Source organism: Clinocottus analis, unplaced genomic scaffold (genome assembly GCF_023055335.1).
Source record: "Clinocottus analis isolate CAN_PGR_092001 unplaced genomic scaffold, fCliAna1.0.p SCAF_12, whole genome shotgun sequence".
NCBI classification, from domain to species: Eukaryota; Metazoa; Chordata; class Actinopteri; order Perciformes; family Cottidae; genus Clinocottus; species Clinocottus analis.
In genome coordinates, this window is record NW_027175843.1 from 16350340 (window position 1) to 16370660 (window position 20321).

The window sequence follows — 20321 nt, forward strand, 5'->3', positions numbered from 1 at the left end:
TGTGTTTTTTCCTGAGCGTTTTGTTTGCCAGAAACATTGGTTAGTCCACATCTGCAAAGCCTTTTCCAATGGAAGGTTTAATCTAAACTATATTGTAAGGACCAATAATATAAACAATACAGCATACATGTGTATGCCACCTTCCCAGCACGAAAGGGAATTAAACTAAATGAGAACCAAAGCAGCAGATGACAAATTAAGTTGGTGGGTGGAGATCCAAACCTGCATTTAATGTGAATATTTAACTTACATTCAAGAGGTAGTACAAACACTGACAGTGCTTTGTTGTTGTTTGATGCGGAAAATGTATAGTTCAAACAGGCAGCGGTGGAGTAAGTATGCCCAACTGAAGCATACGCTATGCATTTAAAATACTTATTAATGCTCCAGGTGGTGGTGCTATATCATATTTGTTTAACATGAAAACAAGATTAAACTGAATCTACAATGTACAGTAACAAGAATGAACTGCTGTTGCAGGAAACAAAAACATATATTTCACTCATAGATGTTGTGGTGTAGAAGTAACTACAGTATGTTTACTTATTTATTTATTTCCAACAGCTGTGACCAAATAAGCCAAACCAACATGACAATACGGTAGAATATCAAGGCTTTGTTTCTGCAAATTTGTTAGGGAAGTTTGTTTTGCCCAGCAGTGATAACAATTTGATTCATTTAGCTTTATAGCCGCAACAAAATAGGCAAAGTGATAACAATAAATACAAACAGATTAAAACAAGACATAAAAGGAGTTCCGAATGAATATCAGATTAAAGTAAGATAAGAAAAAACTGCATCAGAATGTTTTGAAAAGCCTTTTTTTTTAAAAAAAACAGTGAGGCTGCCTCTCTGATACATAGAAGCTCAATAACCTGGAGGCAAATGCAATAAAAGCAGCATTTCCCATTTCCTTTGTGGTAATTTTGGGGACATTTAGAAGGCATGCCGCGGAGCACCTCAGGGTATGTGAGTAGACATAAAATGAGAGACAATGTGTGATGCACAGAGGAGCCGAACAATTTAGTAGCTCAAAAACTGTGAGAACGGATTGAAAATCAATTCTTAAAGACACAGGGAGCCAGTGGATGAGTAGCCCTGTAATTCATGCACTGTCTCCAAGTATTCAAAACTGCTCAGTTCTGCATGTACAATAATTAACATGGAAGGTGTGCCGTGCTGTCTAGCTTTGGCTCAGAGAGGACGCAGCTCCAACAACCTCCAGCGATAACAAGCTACAGCCGGAGAGCGGCGGGAAGCCAACTTAATCTGCACAAGTCAAATCAGGGGAAAGATTGGCTGCCCTCTGAACTCTGCACCATGCTGTGCTAAAAAAAACTGTTGGTGTCAGCAAGAAACCTACAGCTCCCAAACAGGTGCACCTCCACGTGGCATACATAGCATACAAATTATAGCTTTCCGGGATTACGATGGTGCTGATGCTGTATTTGTGCTTTCCGCAGCCACAACGAGATCCATGTTGGATTTCTGTAAATTATAAAATAAACTGCATGGGACAAGTACAAATAAGTATGTGTCTTACAATGAAACAGAAGACTGAAGAGACACCAACAATGAAAGGCATGCTCCAAATTGTTCATATTTATTACTATTCTATACCGCAGTAGCAGCTACATCATTTCCTTAAGCTTCTTTCTTTAGATTTGCAGTTTTTAGTCTGCAAGGCATCTTTAAAATATACCATGTATTATATAGTCAAGGAGTCTGACCTTGTGCACGATTAAAATGATTTGCTTTTTGGTGCAATCTGAATTTTAACAAACAAGGGTGGACCAGTAAAAGAGTAAAGTGTTGAACTGTTAAAAAAAAAACATTTTCTTTACTGTAAAATTATTTCCTTCTTGAGATTTTTTTTTTCTATTACAATTCTGCAAAAATCCAGAATAATTATTTATCTATTTTTACAGGCGCTTCATTCAGTTTTATGTATTTGTTTTGGTTATCTGGAAGTAGCCTTCTCATTCAATGAATTATGTGTATATACTACATAAAATGTCATTCCTGAATTAGCCAAAGTAGTAGACTATATCTATGGACGACTATGTCGGTCATAGTATTTTGTACATTCATCACTCCCAGACAGTAAATCAATATGACTTTGGGGGCTATGAACAGATCCCATGGGTTTTCCTATAGCGCCACCATAACATAATAAGGGAAATATCTCAACAATTATTAAATGGATTACCATGAAAATTGGTACAGTGATTTATGTTTCTCGCAGGACGACATGACCGTTATAGCGATCCCTTAATGTTTAATCAAGCACTATTATTGGGTCCAAAAACCTCTATGATTAAATACCAATGACATTTTCATCTTAAAAAAATAAAAATCGACAAAATGTTGCAACAGAACACAACGAATGCAGTAATTAAGTATTCACAAATGCATATTTAGCAAAGCAAATGAGCAGTAGTTAAACCTAATGTCCACGGGACAGCTCTACAGATATCCAAAGTAAGTCCTTTCCGGTCACAGATACATACGCTTTATTGTAAACCCTCAAATAAAATGGGACTCACAAGTCACTTAAATTTTAGCAGATGAACAAACCATCATTATAATTCTCCACTAAAATGCATTTTTAAAGAAAAGAGGGAAGCTTTGTCAGTTAAAAAGCTTTCCTAATGCAAATATATAACTACTTTTCTGACAAAGACAAAGAGACTATCAAATAACCGAACAGAGCCAAAACAGAGCATATTCTACACGGTTCCTCACACTGTTCAGGTTTCTAACACCTCCCTGATTCATGTTGTTTTCACTCCAATGCTCCAGGCTGACAGACCTCTTTCCGACGGGCTTCTTCAGAAACAGCTGTACATATCTCACCAATTAGAGGCAGGAAGTTCTTGGCAAACTTCTGTCTTTTATACAGTGAATCTCTAGCCGGCAACATGCACATGTAGGTCCCTTGTGGGCCAGCAGACCTTATCGCCATACAAACGATCCCTCTATATACACACAACAGAATGAGCACTTACGTGCATGTGTGAGAGTCATGTGTGGTTATTACAAATCCACCCCAAAAAAAAGAAAAACCTGCCTTACTTACAGCAAGCTTAAATAGCAACTGTAAGGTATGATATATGTACCGTAGGCCATATTGCTGTACGATGGCCGACCAGCAGTTAATTAGAACGCGGAGATGCTGCCAACGAAATACAAACCGTCCTTGTCATTAAGAAACCAGCAGCTAATTATTTTGATGAGACCCAATGGCTTTTAGTGGTAAAACAAGCTGTTAAATTGAGTGCAGTTTATAAACTAGACATTCACAAATAAGCAGTAGTAATGCAATGTAGTTTTGCCTCAATCAAATTAATTATACGTTAAGATTCAATGATTACATTGTCTCGGCCTCATGGGTGATGGACATGACTTTATAGAATTGGTGCAAAGCAAGATGACTGATGATTGTTGGTGGTAATTACAGCACTACAAGTTATAGTACTGCAAAGAAAAGGCACAACACTATTATTAGTGTATCACAGTTTCTAAAATCTTGTTCAAATGTGCTCCAAGCTTGATGTCTGTCCTCGTAACATATTAGCACTGCTCGCCTCTTGCTCACTGGAAGGAAGAGGGCAGAAAAGGCTTTGAGCCACTGAAACTGGTTCACATTCTGGTACAGCTGCTGGATGCAATTTATTTAATTTCTTTTTTGTTTTGTTTTGTTTTTCTGCATGATGACACATGAAACCTACATAATAGGTTTTGTGCTACTGTCAACCACATGCTGTAAATGTTTCAGTTTTCCCTGTGAGCAGTGTGGGGATATTTTTTACTCTGCAGTTGCTCAGTTTTTTTTGTGATCTCCACAGAGACAAAAATCCTGTAATGGAAATTCCTGAAGGGGCCTTTTTTACTGAGAAATGTGGGGTGAAATCAGTGAATACAAATGAATGTCTCGACAGTAGAAGCTGTCTGAAGCATCACCAGCTATCCACCAAATTACACAGCTCAAAGAGAGGAGGGCTGAGTCGAAAGACAGGGAATCATTCAAATCCCGTCATGGCAACTCACTCTCATTCTTCCAGACAAGTCAATTGCTATGCAGTGATTTTTTTTCCTCTTCTTCTGTGATTTTGTTCTTTTTTATATATAACAAAAGATGCATGATGATAAATGAGCCATGCGGTACTTTTAGAGAAAGTATTTTATATAGGCTGCAGAACACTCACCCCATGAGAGGATCCAGAGCTATTCCTTTAGGATTCAGCAGGTCGAGTTGTAGTACAGTAACACACGTGTTCCCACCGAGGTTACACACAAATATCTTGTCAGTGATGCGGTCCACAAAATAGATGTTGCCTGTCAGCCAATCAATAGCCATGTTCTCCACATCTGCAATTGACAAATTGGGTTACAACAGTTGACTAAAAATGCATAATGAAAGACTTGAATACATTTCTCAAGTCAATAATATGTTTTGTAAGCTAAGACATGTTATTCAGAAAAATATAATATGTATATTATAAAAGCTCCACCAAGGGGCACAGTAGACATCATACAAAGATGTAGTAGTAGTCAAAATTAAGTGTAAACTGATTTTCGTACATTGCCTCTTGGCCACTGAGAACTACACAACAGTGTAAAATGACACCTCAGATGAAATTGTTCTGAATTAATGCACCAATGTAAAGCTGGAGGTAAGGACAGCAAGAGGTTAGATGCAAAGCCTAAAAAGATTGCCAGTGGAAACCAGGCACATTAAACATCAGGTTTGATATTTGTGAGAATCTGGAAAATATCAACTACACTGAGGGGAAGGTGAGCACTTATTAAGTATCACAGCTGGCGTAGACTTCAGGTTTGAAGGACAGCTGTAGGGAAAAGGTGAGTGGCCCAAACCGCTAAGGCTAACCTGCCTTCAACCACACAGATAATGAAGAAAGAGAGCGTTAGCTTACAGGTAAGAGTGTGAGAGGGAATATACAGGAGAGCGATAGAAAGAGATAGAGAGAGAGGGGTGAGCATGTGTGTGTGAGAGAGCATTGGGTGTTGTGTATCCCATCTCACCATTATCCTTCTGGGGACAGTGTTCACGGTTTGAGAGCAGGTCATCACTCAAAGAAAAGTAATGAAATGAAAAGGTGTATGTGCTGCAAGAGATGAGAACTATAAACAGCTAAAAACATACGTTGCAAACTTTGTTGTGTTCTTATTTCTTGTTCCCGTGTGAATCCACGTAGATTTCTCGTTTCAGCACAGCGGAGTTGCCCAGAGGACTCTGTCGACAGAGCCCAGCATACACTTTCCTGGTTATGCTGGAAATCCAATGCCAGTGTTCCATTTACACTCAGAGACCTCAGGGGCTGGAGACCTGTTCCATTTAGATGGGTGATGACAATTCGATCTGAACCACCAATGAGAAGCATTGGACGGCTGTCACCAGGATCTAGAGAGAAGGGGACAATATGTGTGGTTACTGAGGACCAAGGAAAGGGTTTGAATGGCAGCTAAATTACTGAATACTCCAAAAAAACTAGACAAAGACAGACCGCGAGCATGCCTCAGCGACAAAAGAATACTTGACCATCAAAGGTAGAACCAGAAAGAAAGCGTATATTCAAACCATAACACCATGTGAAGCAGCACCAACACAATTGGCTCTTTTTCATAGCTAATTTACAACAAAAAAGTTAATTGATACACACTCATGAAACAAAATACACACATTTATAACATGCCTGTCGAGAACAGGCAGAATTTGTGTCCTGTGGTGTTGCTGCTTGCAGCTTTCTCGAGAAGAACAATTACTTCATATTGCGCTTCCTCGGGTCCTGAGCAATACACCCCTTCATGATTAGCAATATGCAACGGCTTTTTGGAAAATTTCAGAGAAGTGAGAACAGCTATAGGGTGAAACCGGTCCAGCCTTTGCTTTGCAGACATCATTAAACTAAATAGAGTTATTTTGCTGCAACGTTATTAGTAATATAAATGAGTATGACAAAAACGTACACCATTTAACTTGCAATGGCTAACTGTGGCCGTTCTTTTGCGGCTGCTCAAACTCGTTGACTCTAGGAGTGAAGAAAGGTTTGGTTGTCATGTTATCCAAAAGTAGACTGCAGTCACGGCCGATGTCTGCCAGCTGCAGAATACACGCACAAGTCTGCACAGCCATGAAGCTCCGCCTCTACATCTGCTTGGTTATTAAAAATTGTTAATATTAAAAGTGTTGCATGGTCAATTTACACCAAATTCCCAAAAGTATTTCATTGGAAAAACACCCAACATGTCGATCAAATGAGCGCTGCTCGAGATATGCGAAGAACACACAGAAGGACAGAGAGTCAGAGATCCCTTGCTTTAGAGTTAAATAAGTCAAGTCAAGGAAAGACAGTCTGTGGTGGTAAAACTGAGATAAGCTGCTTTATGGCGTTAATTGAGTGTGCACATTCTCTGGCATCAGCTTCACCTCCTAAAAAAAGGCCCTTATTTATCCCTATCTTCCACACAAGTTCAAGTCAAGGGCTACCCTCCTAATATAAGCAATAAATCAGAATGCCTGCCCACATAACTGCTTCCTCTTATCCCTCTGAATCAACTTTTCGTCGTCACACACATTTTTCTCCCACACTCGTGGGTAGATGGGGTTTCGACCAGGCTCTCTTCTCGACCCTAACTTATATTCAATCAGTGGAAATGTTAACATATGCAGAAATAACGGCAAAGCCGCTCTAGAACAGACCATTATAATAACCTTACTTTCGAGTTTGTTACAGTGACATTTGCAGGAAGGTTTATGCGGTTTGATCCGTTTTTGCAGACCAGGGTCTGTATTCATAAACATGCTGACAAAATAATATCAAAGAGCTCCCAACTTATTCTAAACAGTGGAGGAAGGAGTCCGAGTTGAGGAGTAATTCAGGACATTTCTCAGTGTAACTCTGAGCATCTCAAAGAGACAGAAACGGACAGACATGTTTACCTTAGTGAGGTGAGGCAGAAAACAGCTTCTAGGTATTCATTCAGTGTGATTGGTTAATTAAAAAAAAGTGCTCGTAGTGACAATATGTATAGAATTGACAGTTAAATCAATAGGCTTGATTATAGAATGTAGTCCCTATTTGGACATGGTGTAGTTATGAATAAAATTTTATGTAGTTAACATCTCTGTTGAATAAGTTGTAAACCAGAGGCCGACCTTAAAAGTAGCCTTCATATTAAAAACACAAGCCTATTAATGCAGTAGCCTATTCACATGCGGTTAGTTGACATTTATTTGCTAGTAATCTATTTATGTATTATTTATTTATTCATTTTCGTCGTTGACTTGATATTAACGGGATAACAATGGTTACTTTTTTTTATCAGTTTCTGTGAATGCTGGCCAGTTCAACATGTCAATCTATAAACCAGCAAACACCGTTTGAGCGTCCATTTGCCAGAGATCTTAGTGTTGCGATCACATTTGTTTTACTGGCATTGTAGCGTTACTGCGTTGGGTGGGAGACGTGAGCACATTTCTAATGAGATCGACGACAAACGTTATCCCTGCACGATCTAATCCGTAGTGTTTCATTAACTTACTGTCATTCAGCGTTAGGAGAATATCCCTCCCACCTCTTTGTCTTTGCAGCATATTCTCCTCTGCTTGAGAAACTCTTAAGCCTCTTAAAAGTCCTTCTGCCTACTCATGACAGGAGTTTTTTTAAAGGGCTAAGATGCTTTGTGAATAACTTTTATCCCAAACAGGATCGTGTCTTAACCGTAAAGGGAAATCCTTAATAGACGTCATAATTCTAAAAAAGGAGCACATCTTTAAAGCTTTATGAAAACGGTCCTAGGTAATTAACTATCAAACCTGCAAAGTTATATTAGAATCTGCGTAAAATAAATGATTTGTATGGAACTTTTGATATTGAAAAAGGAATGCAACAATATGTGTAAGACCATTAAAGATATTTTCTGCAACATGCAATAACCCCACACTTCAATAAAATACAGTCGGTACAGTCGGAGTCAGTGATGCGTAATATTAAGCAGACATGAAAATCATCAGTGTGTTGTAAAATCAGATTTCTGCATGGAATATGAATAGCATTAAAACGTCTACCTTTCACCCACATGAGATGAGATCAAATCAAGATTAAGACCACAAAAAGAACATCCGAGTTGCTGTTTTCACTTCAATCTTACACTCAAAACATTAATATGTTTTTCATTCCCTGCTGCTTCTCATCTTCTAGCCTCAGAGAGCTCGATCTGAAATTTGTATTCATGAGCTTTTACAACTAATGGTAACCCCATAGTTATCCCTGTACTGCTATCGCTCTCTGCTAAATTAATATTAATGCATGTGAGCATTGGGTTCAGTTAAGTTTATGGGTAATCATATTCAGTTTATTCCTGGTAGGACACCAGTCACATTGATTAAAAGCTGCAACAGTGGTGTTCTCCCCAGCTAGGTGTGTTGGGCCTCGAGCTATTTCCAACCCATATATGCCAGAATGACAACACCCTTAAAAAAATCTGCTTCACTTTATGGTTTACAAAAACATACAGCCCAAGGTGAACTTGTTTACTTGCAGACGACGGACCACCAAAACACAACACCTCTTTAGTTGTTTTATTTCTAAGTAGGCTGTTTTACTTATTGGGACAGATTTGTTAGTAGCATCCGGTATTAACATAAATCAGTGTGACGCTGGGCATTGTCTCCGCACAAAACACTCCAGACCGCTCCCACTTAAAATCACATGCTCATTAATTTTATCATTATGCTGGCTTGACCATGTCTGCCCATTCTCATGTGGGTGATAGATGTGGTCACTACTAAACCACATTAATCTTGCCTTACAAAAGCTATTGAGCGCCAAGGCGATGCTAAGCTAGAATTACACTCCGGTTGAACAAAACTGCGCTGCTTATTATTAGAAATGAAACATACATACCACGCAGATTATTTCCCAATGCAAGTGTGCCGCTCACCTTGTTTGGCTTTGCAAGATCTCCTGTCAGGCTGCAGGATGTATCCTTCTGTGCAGCTGCATCTGTATGACCCGTAGGTGTTCGTGCAGGTTTGGCTGCATGCGCCATACATGGCACATTCATCATGATCTTATAGAAAAAGGAAGAGAGTCATTTGTAACAAATTAGGTGTGCTCAAACATGACCCAAATACATAAAGTATACTTAATGTGGCCTCACTCTGGCACCTCAGGCATAATTACTTTCATAACCAATGAGACTTTTTGGAGCTGCAGTGCCCTATAAACCCTCTCGCTCATGTCTTCCCCAAACAGGATCAAATTCAAGCAATGGAACTTTGTTAAACCCCTTCCTCCAGCATAATTATGTACTGTTGTGCCATTTTGTTGTTATAAGGTCTCTGCCGATATCAAGACAGACACAAGAACTTTAGAGGCACCTTTGGCAGGAAGATCCTGGCTGTCAGAAACCTGGGCCTGTGGCACATATGTAGAGTGTAAAGAGGGAGGGAGAATGTGTGGAGTATATACAAAATGAGTGTGTATGCATGTGTGTTGGGGTGTAATGCACTGTACAAGAGGCTCTGCCTGCAGACAGATGGTTCTCATATACAGAACACCTCCTGCTTATTTCATCGGAAGGAAGTCTGGCTAAGGGCAAAAGGAGCGCTTGGTGAGGGGAAGAGGGAAGGAAAAGGGGAATGGCTCCATGGCGGGAGACCCCCACCGGCGCCGCTGAATCCTACCTCTGCAGCTCGTCCCGTCCTCGCCGACCTCAAAGCCATCAGCGCAGAAACAGAAGGTGCCGTTTCTTGTCATGACGCAGCCGTAGCGACACCGGAGCTCGTGGCAGGCTGACAGGAGCTCTGCAGGGGGAAAGAGAAAGAGAGCGAGGAAGTGAGAATTGGAGAAAAAAGGATATGAAAGGGGACGTGGAATGGGAAATTGCTTTTTTCTTTATTTTTCTTGTCGTATCCTTTTCAGTCACTAATGCTCCCCTGTCATTTAGAGAAAATAATTCCGGTTGACTGTTGCACGTTTAAACATTTATTAGAACATGGTTTCTATGAATCACCAGGAAAGGAAATGGTGTTTATTTTTGTGTGTGATTATTTGTCTCCCACAGCCAGACCTATTTCCATAGCTCTGTGTCAGTCTACATCTGGTGAGTTAGACAGTAGCTGTTAACTACAGGATAACTACAGGAAGGAACTGCAAAACAAAAGTAAGGAATGTCACCATGTTGATAAGTAAATGGAGACCAGAGGAAAGTAAAAAGGGATTTTTGTACTTTATGTTAAAAATAAACTGAGTTTCAAAAAACAATATGAATCAGTGGCCCAGCAATCAAAGATGTTTGATGACTACAATCCAAACATATTACCATCCTTCATCCGTCATTATTTTGCACACTGACTGAAAGGTAGCAGCCCTCAGGAAGTCCCAACATTGTCATTTCCCATATTTTCAGAATATTGTTTTCGGTAATGATGCTCTGTACAGCACTTATCTTCATACAGAAGGAAACAAAGAGCATCTAATTATGGCATGATGAAAGTTCAGCAGAATAAATAGCACAAGTGAAAGCATAACCTTCCAAACAAGGCTTTAATTGCCCAAAGATTGATATGCCACTGCTGAACATTAATTAACGTCAACTTACGGAGGAAAAGATAAAAGCATGCATTGATTGTCCTTGCTCTCTTCCGTGCTAACCATTTCAAGACAGTATGAAATGCTGCAGTAGAGAAACGAATCATTTCTTGACAGGGTATATTTACATTCAATAGTGTAGTGGGGACTGAGCGACAATCAAAGCCTCTATTATCATGACTTTCTAACAGGCTTTGATTTGGTTTTTAAGAGTTCAAAGTAGGTGATGTCACTGGATCAGACCCTTTTCAACACTTTTCATTTTCATTCCAGTGTCTCACTGTCTTCTGAGTGTTGCTTGACACATTGAGATTAATGGTGTCGTTGTATTGTTTGGAGAGCAATAATATAAATCTCAGAGACCAATGTGTCAACTGATAAACATAAAATCTAGCAATGAAATATGGTGACAATCAGTTGACTAACAAGCCAGAGGCATGGACACACCCACACATACACCCACAATGCAGCTCTCACTCAATCTCAAATAGTGAGCAGAAAAGTGGGTACAAAATAAATGCCGACTGTAAAACAATGGCTCGGTTACTTTTCACAGCTTCAGAGAGGCCTGAGATGGAACTGTTTGTGTGTGTGTGTGTGTGTGTGTGTGTGTGTGTGTGTGTGTGTGTGTGTGTGTGTGTGTGTGTGTGTGTGTGTGTTTTTATATATATATATATATATATATATATATATATATATATATATATATATATATATATATATATATATATATATATATATATATTGCCCTCAGTGGACTTTTGACTGACAGGGGGGTTGAGTGGGAAATAACTGAATTTTCATTGAGGGGGAAACTACTTTTAAGGTGATAAGAGAGCAGGCAAACACTGAAGTATTAAAATGGTAAATGCCCAGTAGGTCTTGGTCTTCAATGACCACAAAGAGACAGTTTGGTTATTTATTTATACTTCTCACTTGCTCATAGAGGGGAAATGATTAAAGGGCAAGACCTCAATAAACTATGAAGATAATCTGAAAAACAAACTCCCTGCAGAGAGGCTTGGTATTCTGTTTCTGTTTTTTAAAGGATATGTTGTTGACATTAATCATTTTGTGACAATTCTTTACTTATTTATACAGCCAGTAGAAAGGTGTGACTGTCAGGCCAACCCTGTCTCCTAAAAATGACATTCCCCCAGAAGTAAAACACATTCTCAATTACATTTGACTAGAAACTTCTTTTTTCCCTGATAAAGTATATGTTTCATGTATTACAAATACTTTGATTAGACACATATGTGTGTTTTATTGTTTTAACGTTTGTGTTTGACGTATTACAAATACAAACATTAAAACAATACAACAGAAATATGTGTATAATCAACCTATTTATAATACGTTAAATACAATTGTTATCAGCGAGAATTTTTTTTTAAACATTATTGAGGATGCGTTTAAATTCAGATGGAACATCATTTGTAGGAGACAGGGTTGGCCTGGCACACCTAAAGGTTTCGCTGAACTATAGATGTGCAAGCATGTATCCAAAGTTGTTCATTAACTCGGTGAACCCATTTAATGAGTTTTTTTATTTCTTTCAAGAGAAGTAAAAAAGTAAGAAAAAAACATTTCTACATATACGCATGCATGTATACGAAAATAAACAAGCATTCACACTAATGTGACTTGCTTGTATCCACAGTTTCAAAATGCATTTTCAGCTCAATTTAACAAGAGACCATTAAAATTGTACCCTCTGCAAATGAATGCAACAGCCTGTTGTTTAGCACCGTTACAACATTTCTTAATGTGGCCAGCACTGACATAATGTGACACTGATGATGACATAAAATAAAGCCATCACATTTATCCTGCTTTGCAAAGCTCTGAATTACTCATGTTTAACTAGTGATTACCAAACAGCGGTAAATTATATTAGAAACACGCAGTGAAAAAGCTGTTTCCCCCCCATACAAATGGATTTCTTCCTGTTGAGAATACACACTGCATTTCAGTCTGAGCTTCAAAATCTGAATTATGAAGACAATTACATGTATGTCCAACCTTAGCCACAATGTTTATTTAACAAAAGGGATTAGAAGTTTAAACTCTTGAGCTACTGTGTAGCCGCAGCTCACGGTGAGAGTTGCCCACCAATCCTGTTATCAAGACCAATCTGGAATCAAAGTTCAAAAGTGGTTAGACACATCCTTTTCACAAAAGTAAAACTACATACTAGACTATTTTAATTGTGAGCTAAATGTCGCATAGGTCGCTCCGTCTGATGCAGCTTGAATACCACATATTGTGTTGTGAATGTGAGCGGCTAGACGGGGAAGCAAAACCTTCGTGTCAAAGCAATTCAGAGGATGTGAATGCTTGAAATGAGTACTGAGAACTGCTGGACATATTGAGGTGGACAAGAAAGCCAGTCTCCTGGCAAAGTGGAGCCTTGTGAAGCTCTACAATGAAATGACAAAACACAGACTACAATCAGGCATGGTAATGGTTTGGGGGGGGAAAGTGCAGGTTGAAAATAATCAGAATTACACACACCAAATAAGAGCCACATGTCGGTAAAATGTGTCCGCTTGGATAGATGCAATGTGATTTGGCGCTATCTTTCTTAGACATTACCATTTGAATGGCTTGGTATAAACAGACTTTCCCTTCGTGACTGCTATTCACTTTGACTATTATGTCATTAAAAAAGTGTTTTTGTGAAACAGATACCTGAATAGCTGCCTCTTACGATGGCCGTACAGGTGTGAAAAAGAGAGCAGTGTGTTAAAACCGTAGCCTCACTGCTTATTTATAGTCCCTGAAACAGGAATTAGCAGGAAGTAGACAACCGTATACAAGAGGATGTTTAATAGTGATGGAGAAGTTTTCCAATTTTAATACTGTTGCAGTGACGAAAACACACCATGCAGCTGCGAAGTGTGTTCGTAGATGTTGCATGGCAGCTCGCCGCCGGTCACACTGTGGTGGGTTTACGACATAAATTGCATTTCTGTATGGTCACATTCCACATAAACCTCGGAAAACCTTTCAACATTTTTACAGGAATAAAGAAAGTATATGATAAATCACACAGCACTATGAAAAGTGTATTAAAATGCTTGGTAAAAATATTTTTGAGAAAGTCAGCCCTTGACAGGTGGGTCAAAAACTCCCGCTGCTTCCAGCCATCTCTGTTTACTCGCTCTCAAGCTTGTGTGTGAACCCCATGTGACCTGTGCATTATAATTCTTCCTGTGGCACGGCAACGAGTGCGCTTCCTTGTTGTGAGGCAGTATGCAAAATAACTACATGGCGGGCTGAAGATATTCAAAGCTAATCCTTATATCTGCTCAAAGACGCCGGATCATCAGCTTTCCCTTTTGGCAAACACAGAGTGCTGGAGGGATTGTATACCTGCCAATGAGCCAGCTTGATGCTTTTCACGTATCTAGACCTCTGCAGTGCTACGTCTGAGAAGATCTGAGTCAATAGTGAAGCACATGTAGTGGCCCTGACACCATGGTCCGCAAATACATTTTATTTGAGAGAAACAAGCTCAAAAGCTCTTCATCTTCTGTGTTCCTTACTCTAACTTAATATCTGTATATTTGGCATTAATGAAACATATTTTGTATGTAAAGTCTCCTGCAAATGAGGAATAATACAACAGAGACAGACACGCTGGCGAGGGGAGAGTAAACACAAATTAGGATTAGTAATCACAACGGTAATATTTTTTTTGGACCAACAATTATAATGTATGCACCAAGAAGTGACATGCTGAAGCTCAGAGCACAAGCAGAAATATACACGAGTTGCTAGGCAAATGGATATAAACAGTAAACAATATGAGCCTAGCCAACCAATAACCTTTCACAATGTAAGGGCATTTTGGATTTGTAAAATGCTCTGAAACAAAAAGGCATATGCACTCAAAACAGCAAGCTCGGTCTAATTTGCAATGAGATTTTTTTCAGTCTAATTAGCTTTCATCAGATGTACTGTGTCAACAGAACAATTCTGGCAAATGCAAAAAGAAATAATTCAATCTGTTTTCATATTGGTAAAACGAAGAGGCTGAGAGTGTGAAGATTTGGTTTTGCATTATTATATATTTGAGAAAGCTATGATTTGCCTTAATTCCACCCATGATCTCGAAATTGCAACACCATTACTAAGTCTCTGGCAGGCGGTAATGTCCAGTTTGCACAATAGGGAGAGAAATCAGCATGTTTAGCACAGATTCTCTGCTAAAGGAGCATGTAGAGCAGGGGCATCAAACATGCGGCCCGAGGGCGACAACTGGCTCGCCAAAGGGTCCAATTTGGCCCACTGGATGACTTTGCAAAGTGTGAAAATTGCAGAGGAGTAATTTATCCCATTTGAATCAATAAAAAGTACTGCTATTCCTCGTGGTGCACTGGGGGTCTATGCTGAAAACGCTAGAGAGACATGTTTTTAGAGGCTTACCTCGAAGTTAGCATCGTCCTGGTACACTCAACAAAAAACCTTTGGGATTTTTCCATTGGATATTGGATTAATGCAGAATTAATGAGAAGTTCTGTTGCAAACACATTTTTGATATCCTCACATGTACGGTTCAGCAAGATGGTCTTCACAAATTAACCACTTTTATGAAAGTAAAAAGCTGACGTTTAAACGAACCGCACTGCAGTCACATGACTTCCCATAACCACCAATCAGCAAAAGGCGGCGTGATGTTCGACATAATTATGTGTAATAGTCCCATAAGCCTAATAATTAACAAGTGGGATATTAACTGCCATAGTCGCAATTGTGAATCAACTAAGCTTGTGTTACCCACAGAGTTATTTCCGGCATAGAATCATGGCAACAAACTCAAGAAAGTCCAACCACAACTCAGCAGAGAAGGTAAATGAGTTGTTGGGAGGTTTGGGGGAAAACCAGCAGGTTGTTTATTCTTGTAGTCGAGAGATCAGCAAGACATCCCAGGGCGTTCATCATCTGTTTTGTTAATGGATTGTTCATTAATTAGAATTTTCAGATGGCACGTGTATTCCTTTTCATGAAAACAAAAGACTCATTTAAGTTCAAATTAGGCTAAATTCAGCCCTTTAACAATTTATTTGACACCTCGGTTGTTGAGTGGCTAAAACAATGATATACAATATCAAAACTAGAAATTCAAGGGGGAATCATTCATCATTTATTTATCTTAGTACGGATCTGTCATCGGGGGATTGTGAGATAATAATAAAATGATTTATGACAAACAAAAATGTAATGGCTCGTATTCACGAAGGAGACACAGCTAACCATAGCTACCTACACTGAGCTGTGCAGGAGCTGACAAAGACTGAACAGGTGTCACTGTTCCATGTTGATGTACCTTCGGTGCTTCCACTTCCCCTGTGGAATACCAACTTAACCATAAAATGAGTTGTAGAGCAAATCACTAACAGTACATAGCCATAATGGGACGCCCTGTACCAACCTCCATGAGCTGTAAAGGGCTATGATGTGCTAGTCAGTATCAGACGTAGACAGCAGGTCTCCTAGCAACACTGGTTCTCACTTGTCAGTCACCCAGAGGCCTAAATCTTTGATGCTATGTTCACAAATTCATATGAAAATGGTCGTACCCTCTTTATAAAAAATAGCCAAAATAGCGGCAGTTTCGTCACAGCTGAAACTGAGAGCTGAGAGTTGATTTTACATAAAAGTGAGGAGAATTACAATTTCAAATTGTCAGTATTATTCATGTGACTCACAAAAATACAGTAGCTCTCCGCTTATTCCGGGGACATTTTACTCCACGGCAAACAAAAACTAAAAACACACATGAATCAAAACCAATTGAGTAGAAGATTATCAGATATTCCACATTCAGCAGATGGTAGGGTTTGAGTGTTGAGTGTGGCAGTGTTGCTCCGCTCATACAAACAAGGAGTTTCATCATGGGAAGGAAAGAAATAACAAAAGCTAAAAGTCAAATTGCTCTATCTGGCCTAATTATGGATTCCATTTGGGGATGGCCTTAATCTATAAATAGTCGGTCTTTCCCCAAAACTCTACTGGCAGTCAAGGACTGTAATTAATGTGGCACCAAATGAATGTGCAAACCCAACACAGAGACACCCAACGCAACACACCCATGGCTGGCTCAAGGACCTATGATAAAGTTCATTTCTCACCCATATATAAGGAGCTTAACCCATTCTCTAGGTCTGCAGCTGTGGTTGGTATGCCCTAGGTGGCAACAGGGATAATATTGATTCCACAAATATGAAATTGGGTCATAAATTCCCTGGGGTTCGATCATTCATCAGTTTCCAGAAGTGTGTGCAGGGAAAATATCATTTCTATAAGATGAGCAATGATTGCAGTGACACAATTTATTGACAAGGCTTTAGAAAGTTATCTGAGAAGCTTAAGTATGTCAGCTTTGATGTGACGTGGAGCTGTCCGGATGGTCTAGGAGGTATAATTTTCCCTAGAAATTGAGAGATACTTGCGCATGTATATTATGTCGTTTTCAAGAAATGTAATCCCATAGCTCAAACTAGGGCTCAAATGTGACAGTAAATGTTGTTAATCCCTGAAAGCACAATTCGCTGAGGGATTTTGGAACTGGTGCACTGCCAGGCTTCTGACATGCCCTTAAATATTGGAAGACACATCATGGGTGTGGGTGTCGAAATCTTCCAGCAAACAATGAAATTTTAATTCGAACCACTCCTGAGGAAGGAAATCCGGTGTAATAGGATCTGATGACATCAGATTGTTTCCTCATATTAGGATGAGAACTGATATGAGTGACAATATCTTGCCAGACTGTGGAACAACAAAGTAAGATGCATGAAATATTGATTGTCAGTGTCTGCTGGTATTTAGATAGTGTGTACTGGGACCTGGCAGCTCCCTAACCAGTGTTACTAAGATAACAAGACCTGGAACTGCGACTCATCAAACAGCAAAGGAAAATATGGCAGATTATTTAAAAGGAGATGAGTTTAATAATCCTTTGACAAATTCTTTGGGAATTAGATTTTGAATCAACAGATGCATCTGTATTGATAGCAGAAGTAGGAATTAAAAGACCATTGAACATGACAACCTCATCGTCTGTAAAGTGACCACGGTGAGGTGGAGTAACACATTAAAAAGCCCTGCACATTGCAGAGTACCACCGCAGAGAGGAGAGCTATCACTTTGACTACTTACTGTAAATGTTCCATCCATTAGAGGGGCAACAATTTAATAAAAATGCTAATACGTTACAGTCTACAAGGCTGGTTGGCAGCGCATTGCCAACCTACTGAGAAACACTAGAAAAATGATTGAGCCGTATTCGTGCCTCGTCATTTGGTAACAAGAGCATCACTTATCACAGGCTCCTTCACTCTGGAGGAAAGTGTTTGTTTGGTTGTCCTACTGAAAAGTTAATCAAGTGAGATAATTGAATGTTGTTTGGAGACAAGAGGGTGGGAGGGAAGGTGCATGTTTGACATTGTTTAGTTTTCAGAGGCTTTATCATTAGAAAATGAAGAGATACATTAGAGTTTTCCTTATTGTAAGAAACAATTAAGGTGCACGTTTGCCGAAGAGGATGAACCGGAGAGACGATGCTTTCTCACTTCCACGTCAGTAATGAGGTTTTTTTTTGTAATCGGAACTATAATTCAAATCCCCAAATAGCTTAAATCAGTGCGTTCTCCGCAGAGGGTAAACACATTGCCTTTGACAAGTTGTGCTGTGGCACGGAAATCATTGTCGCATAAAAGTCCAGATTACCCTTACGTAGCAAAAATAGATCCATATGTTTGGGAATCAAATGCATTGCAAAGGCTGTGAAAGCAGAGTGCTGGGAGAGGCAGCAGCTCCTCATCACAAACATTCAGCGGCATTCAAGGGATTAATTTTGCCGACGCTTTTCTGTTTGAGTGTGACTGGCACAGGTTCAGTCTGAAGGTCCAATCTCATATTTAATCACAACTCACTAGCTCTCTGGGAAGCAAATTAGGCATGTTTGTTTGTTTGTTCATCTTTTCCTTTCTGCATCATAAGTCTTGTTGTCAATTTTTGGCAGCTCAGAGCTAATATGTATCTAATTCCTCATTGAGTAAAACGCAGGTATAATGACTTAACATTTAATTCTTTTGGTGTCAGCATGCAGCCAAACTTAAAAAACCCCAACAATATATTACAACAAAGTATCCTGTGACTTCAAATTACTGTTGGATCCGTGTTCAACAATACAGATTCCAAGTGGGGGCACTAAGGTCTGTTTTTTTTTTTTTTTGCTTCTCAGATAGGAATTCAAATTTGGATGGTATTGATGGTACTTTCTTTTCCAGGATAATGACAGCTATTTAAAATGAAAAGACATTTGATGTGAACAGTTGCGTTTAAGATATTTGATGTATTAAATTCATTCTTATTTCAAAAAAACACTATGAAATATGTACGGTGTTTAGTGTAGCTTGAAGTACGAGGATGAACAATGTGAGGAAAAAGGAACGAATTCTTCAAACCAATAATGCACTTATTATTTAAACTGCATAATTCTTTTTTATCCAATTTGGAAAAAAAGACCGGGATTTGTTTTCTGCATAGTTATACGATAAGCACCCTCAAAAAACTAAATCAGAATAAATAGTGAAGTTTTCTGTTGTTGAGATAATCTCAGAGGGTTAATTTTGCCGGTGTTCCTGTAAACATTGAGCAACTTATCTCACATTCATTGCAGGAGTATCTGGAACAGGTAGTGGGCTGCAAGCAGGAGTATCTGGAACATGTGGTGGAGAGGAGGACACTAAAGAGACTATTGTCCATATTGGACAACCCGGACCACCCTCTCCACCAGCTCCTGCAGGGTCAGCGGAGCACTTTCTCCAAAAGACTCAACACGCTCCGCTGCCACAAGGACCGCTACAGGACAACATTCCTGCCCACGGCAATCAGACTATACAACAAATCACCTCTGGCCAGATCTGTGGATTAATTTTCACTGTACAATATATATATTTTTGATATATATATATATTTTTTTTAATATATATATATATACATTTATATATATATTATTTGTTTGTATATATACGTATTTTCTATTTCTATGTTTTATGCCATCCCTGCTCTTCTTTTATTTTCTTGTATTACTTATCTTGTGTGTTTAGTTTATTCCGTTGATGTTGATGTCTGTAAATGTGGGACGCTACTTTGACAAAAAAAATTCCCCTTGGGGATCAATAAAGTACATATATATCTATCTATCTATCTACATGCTATCAGACTGACAACACCTAATGATAATGTTGAAAGCTCTGCACTGTCGCGGCTTACGCTAATGTTGATGTTAGCTTCACTGACAGGAAGAGCTTTCGAGTTTCACGACTCTGAATCCTGGATGTCTCAATTAAGAGCTTTGAATGTGATACGCTTCAAAAGATGATATGATGTGCTTAAAAGTTTAACTGAGATATTCTGACAACACTTCACACTCAACAGCTGTTGAGCTGCCTAGTAGCTCTGAAGGGATCACGAGGCCATCATCAATACCATTCATGGGACGAAAAAAACAGTCACCACTCGTTTATAAAAAAAGTAAAGTCACAAAGCCCAATCCATACTTTTGAAATACAAACTTTATACTAAGGGAGGTTTCTTTTTCCACAAAACCACCTTTTACAAGCAAATACCAGCATGCAGAGGGCTTATTAACCAGACTACAGCCACATGTTTCTTTTTTGGTTT

General features: G+C 39.1%; 1 protein-coding gene across 2 annotated transcripts in view; it reads right to left on the reverse strand.

The window, feature by feature from the left end:
* lrp1bb (low density lipoprotein receptor-related protein 1Bb) overlaps window positions 1-20321 on the reverse strand; it is a 225958-nt gene that overhangs the window by 119576 nt on the left and 86061 nt on the right. For both annotated transcript variants that reach the window (XM_068571847.1, XM_068571846.1), the window contains exons 3-6: window positions 9713-9832; window positions 8968-9096; window positions 5168-5425; window positions 4209-4371 (exon numbers count right to left, since the gene is read on the reverse strand). In XM_068571847.1, the coding sequence (XP_068427948.1) occupies window positions 4209-4371; window positions 5168-5425; window positions 8968-9096; window positions 9713-9832 (670 nt within the window). The remainder of the gene's footprint in view (window positions 1-4208; window positions 4372-5167; window positions 5426-8967; window positions 9097-9712; window positions 9833-20321) is intronic.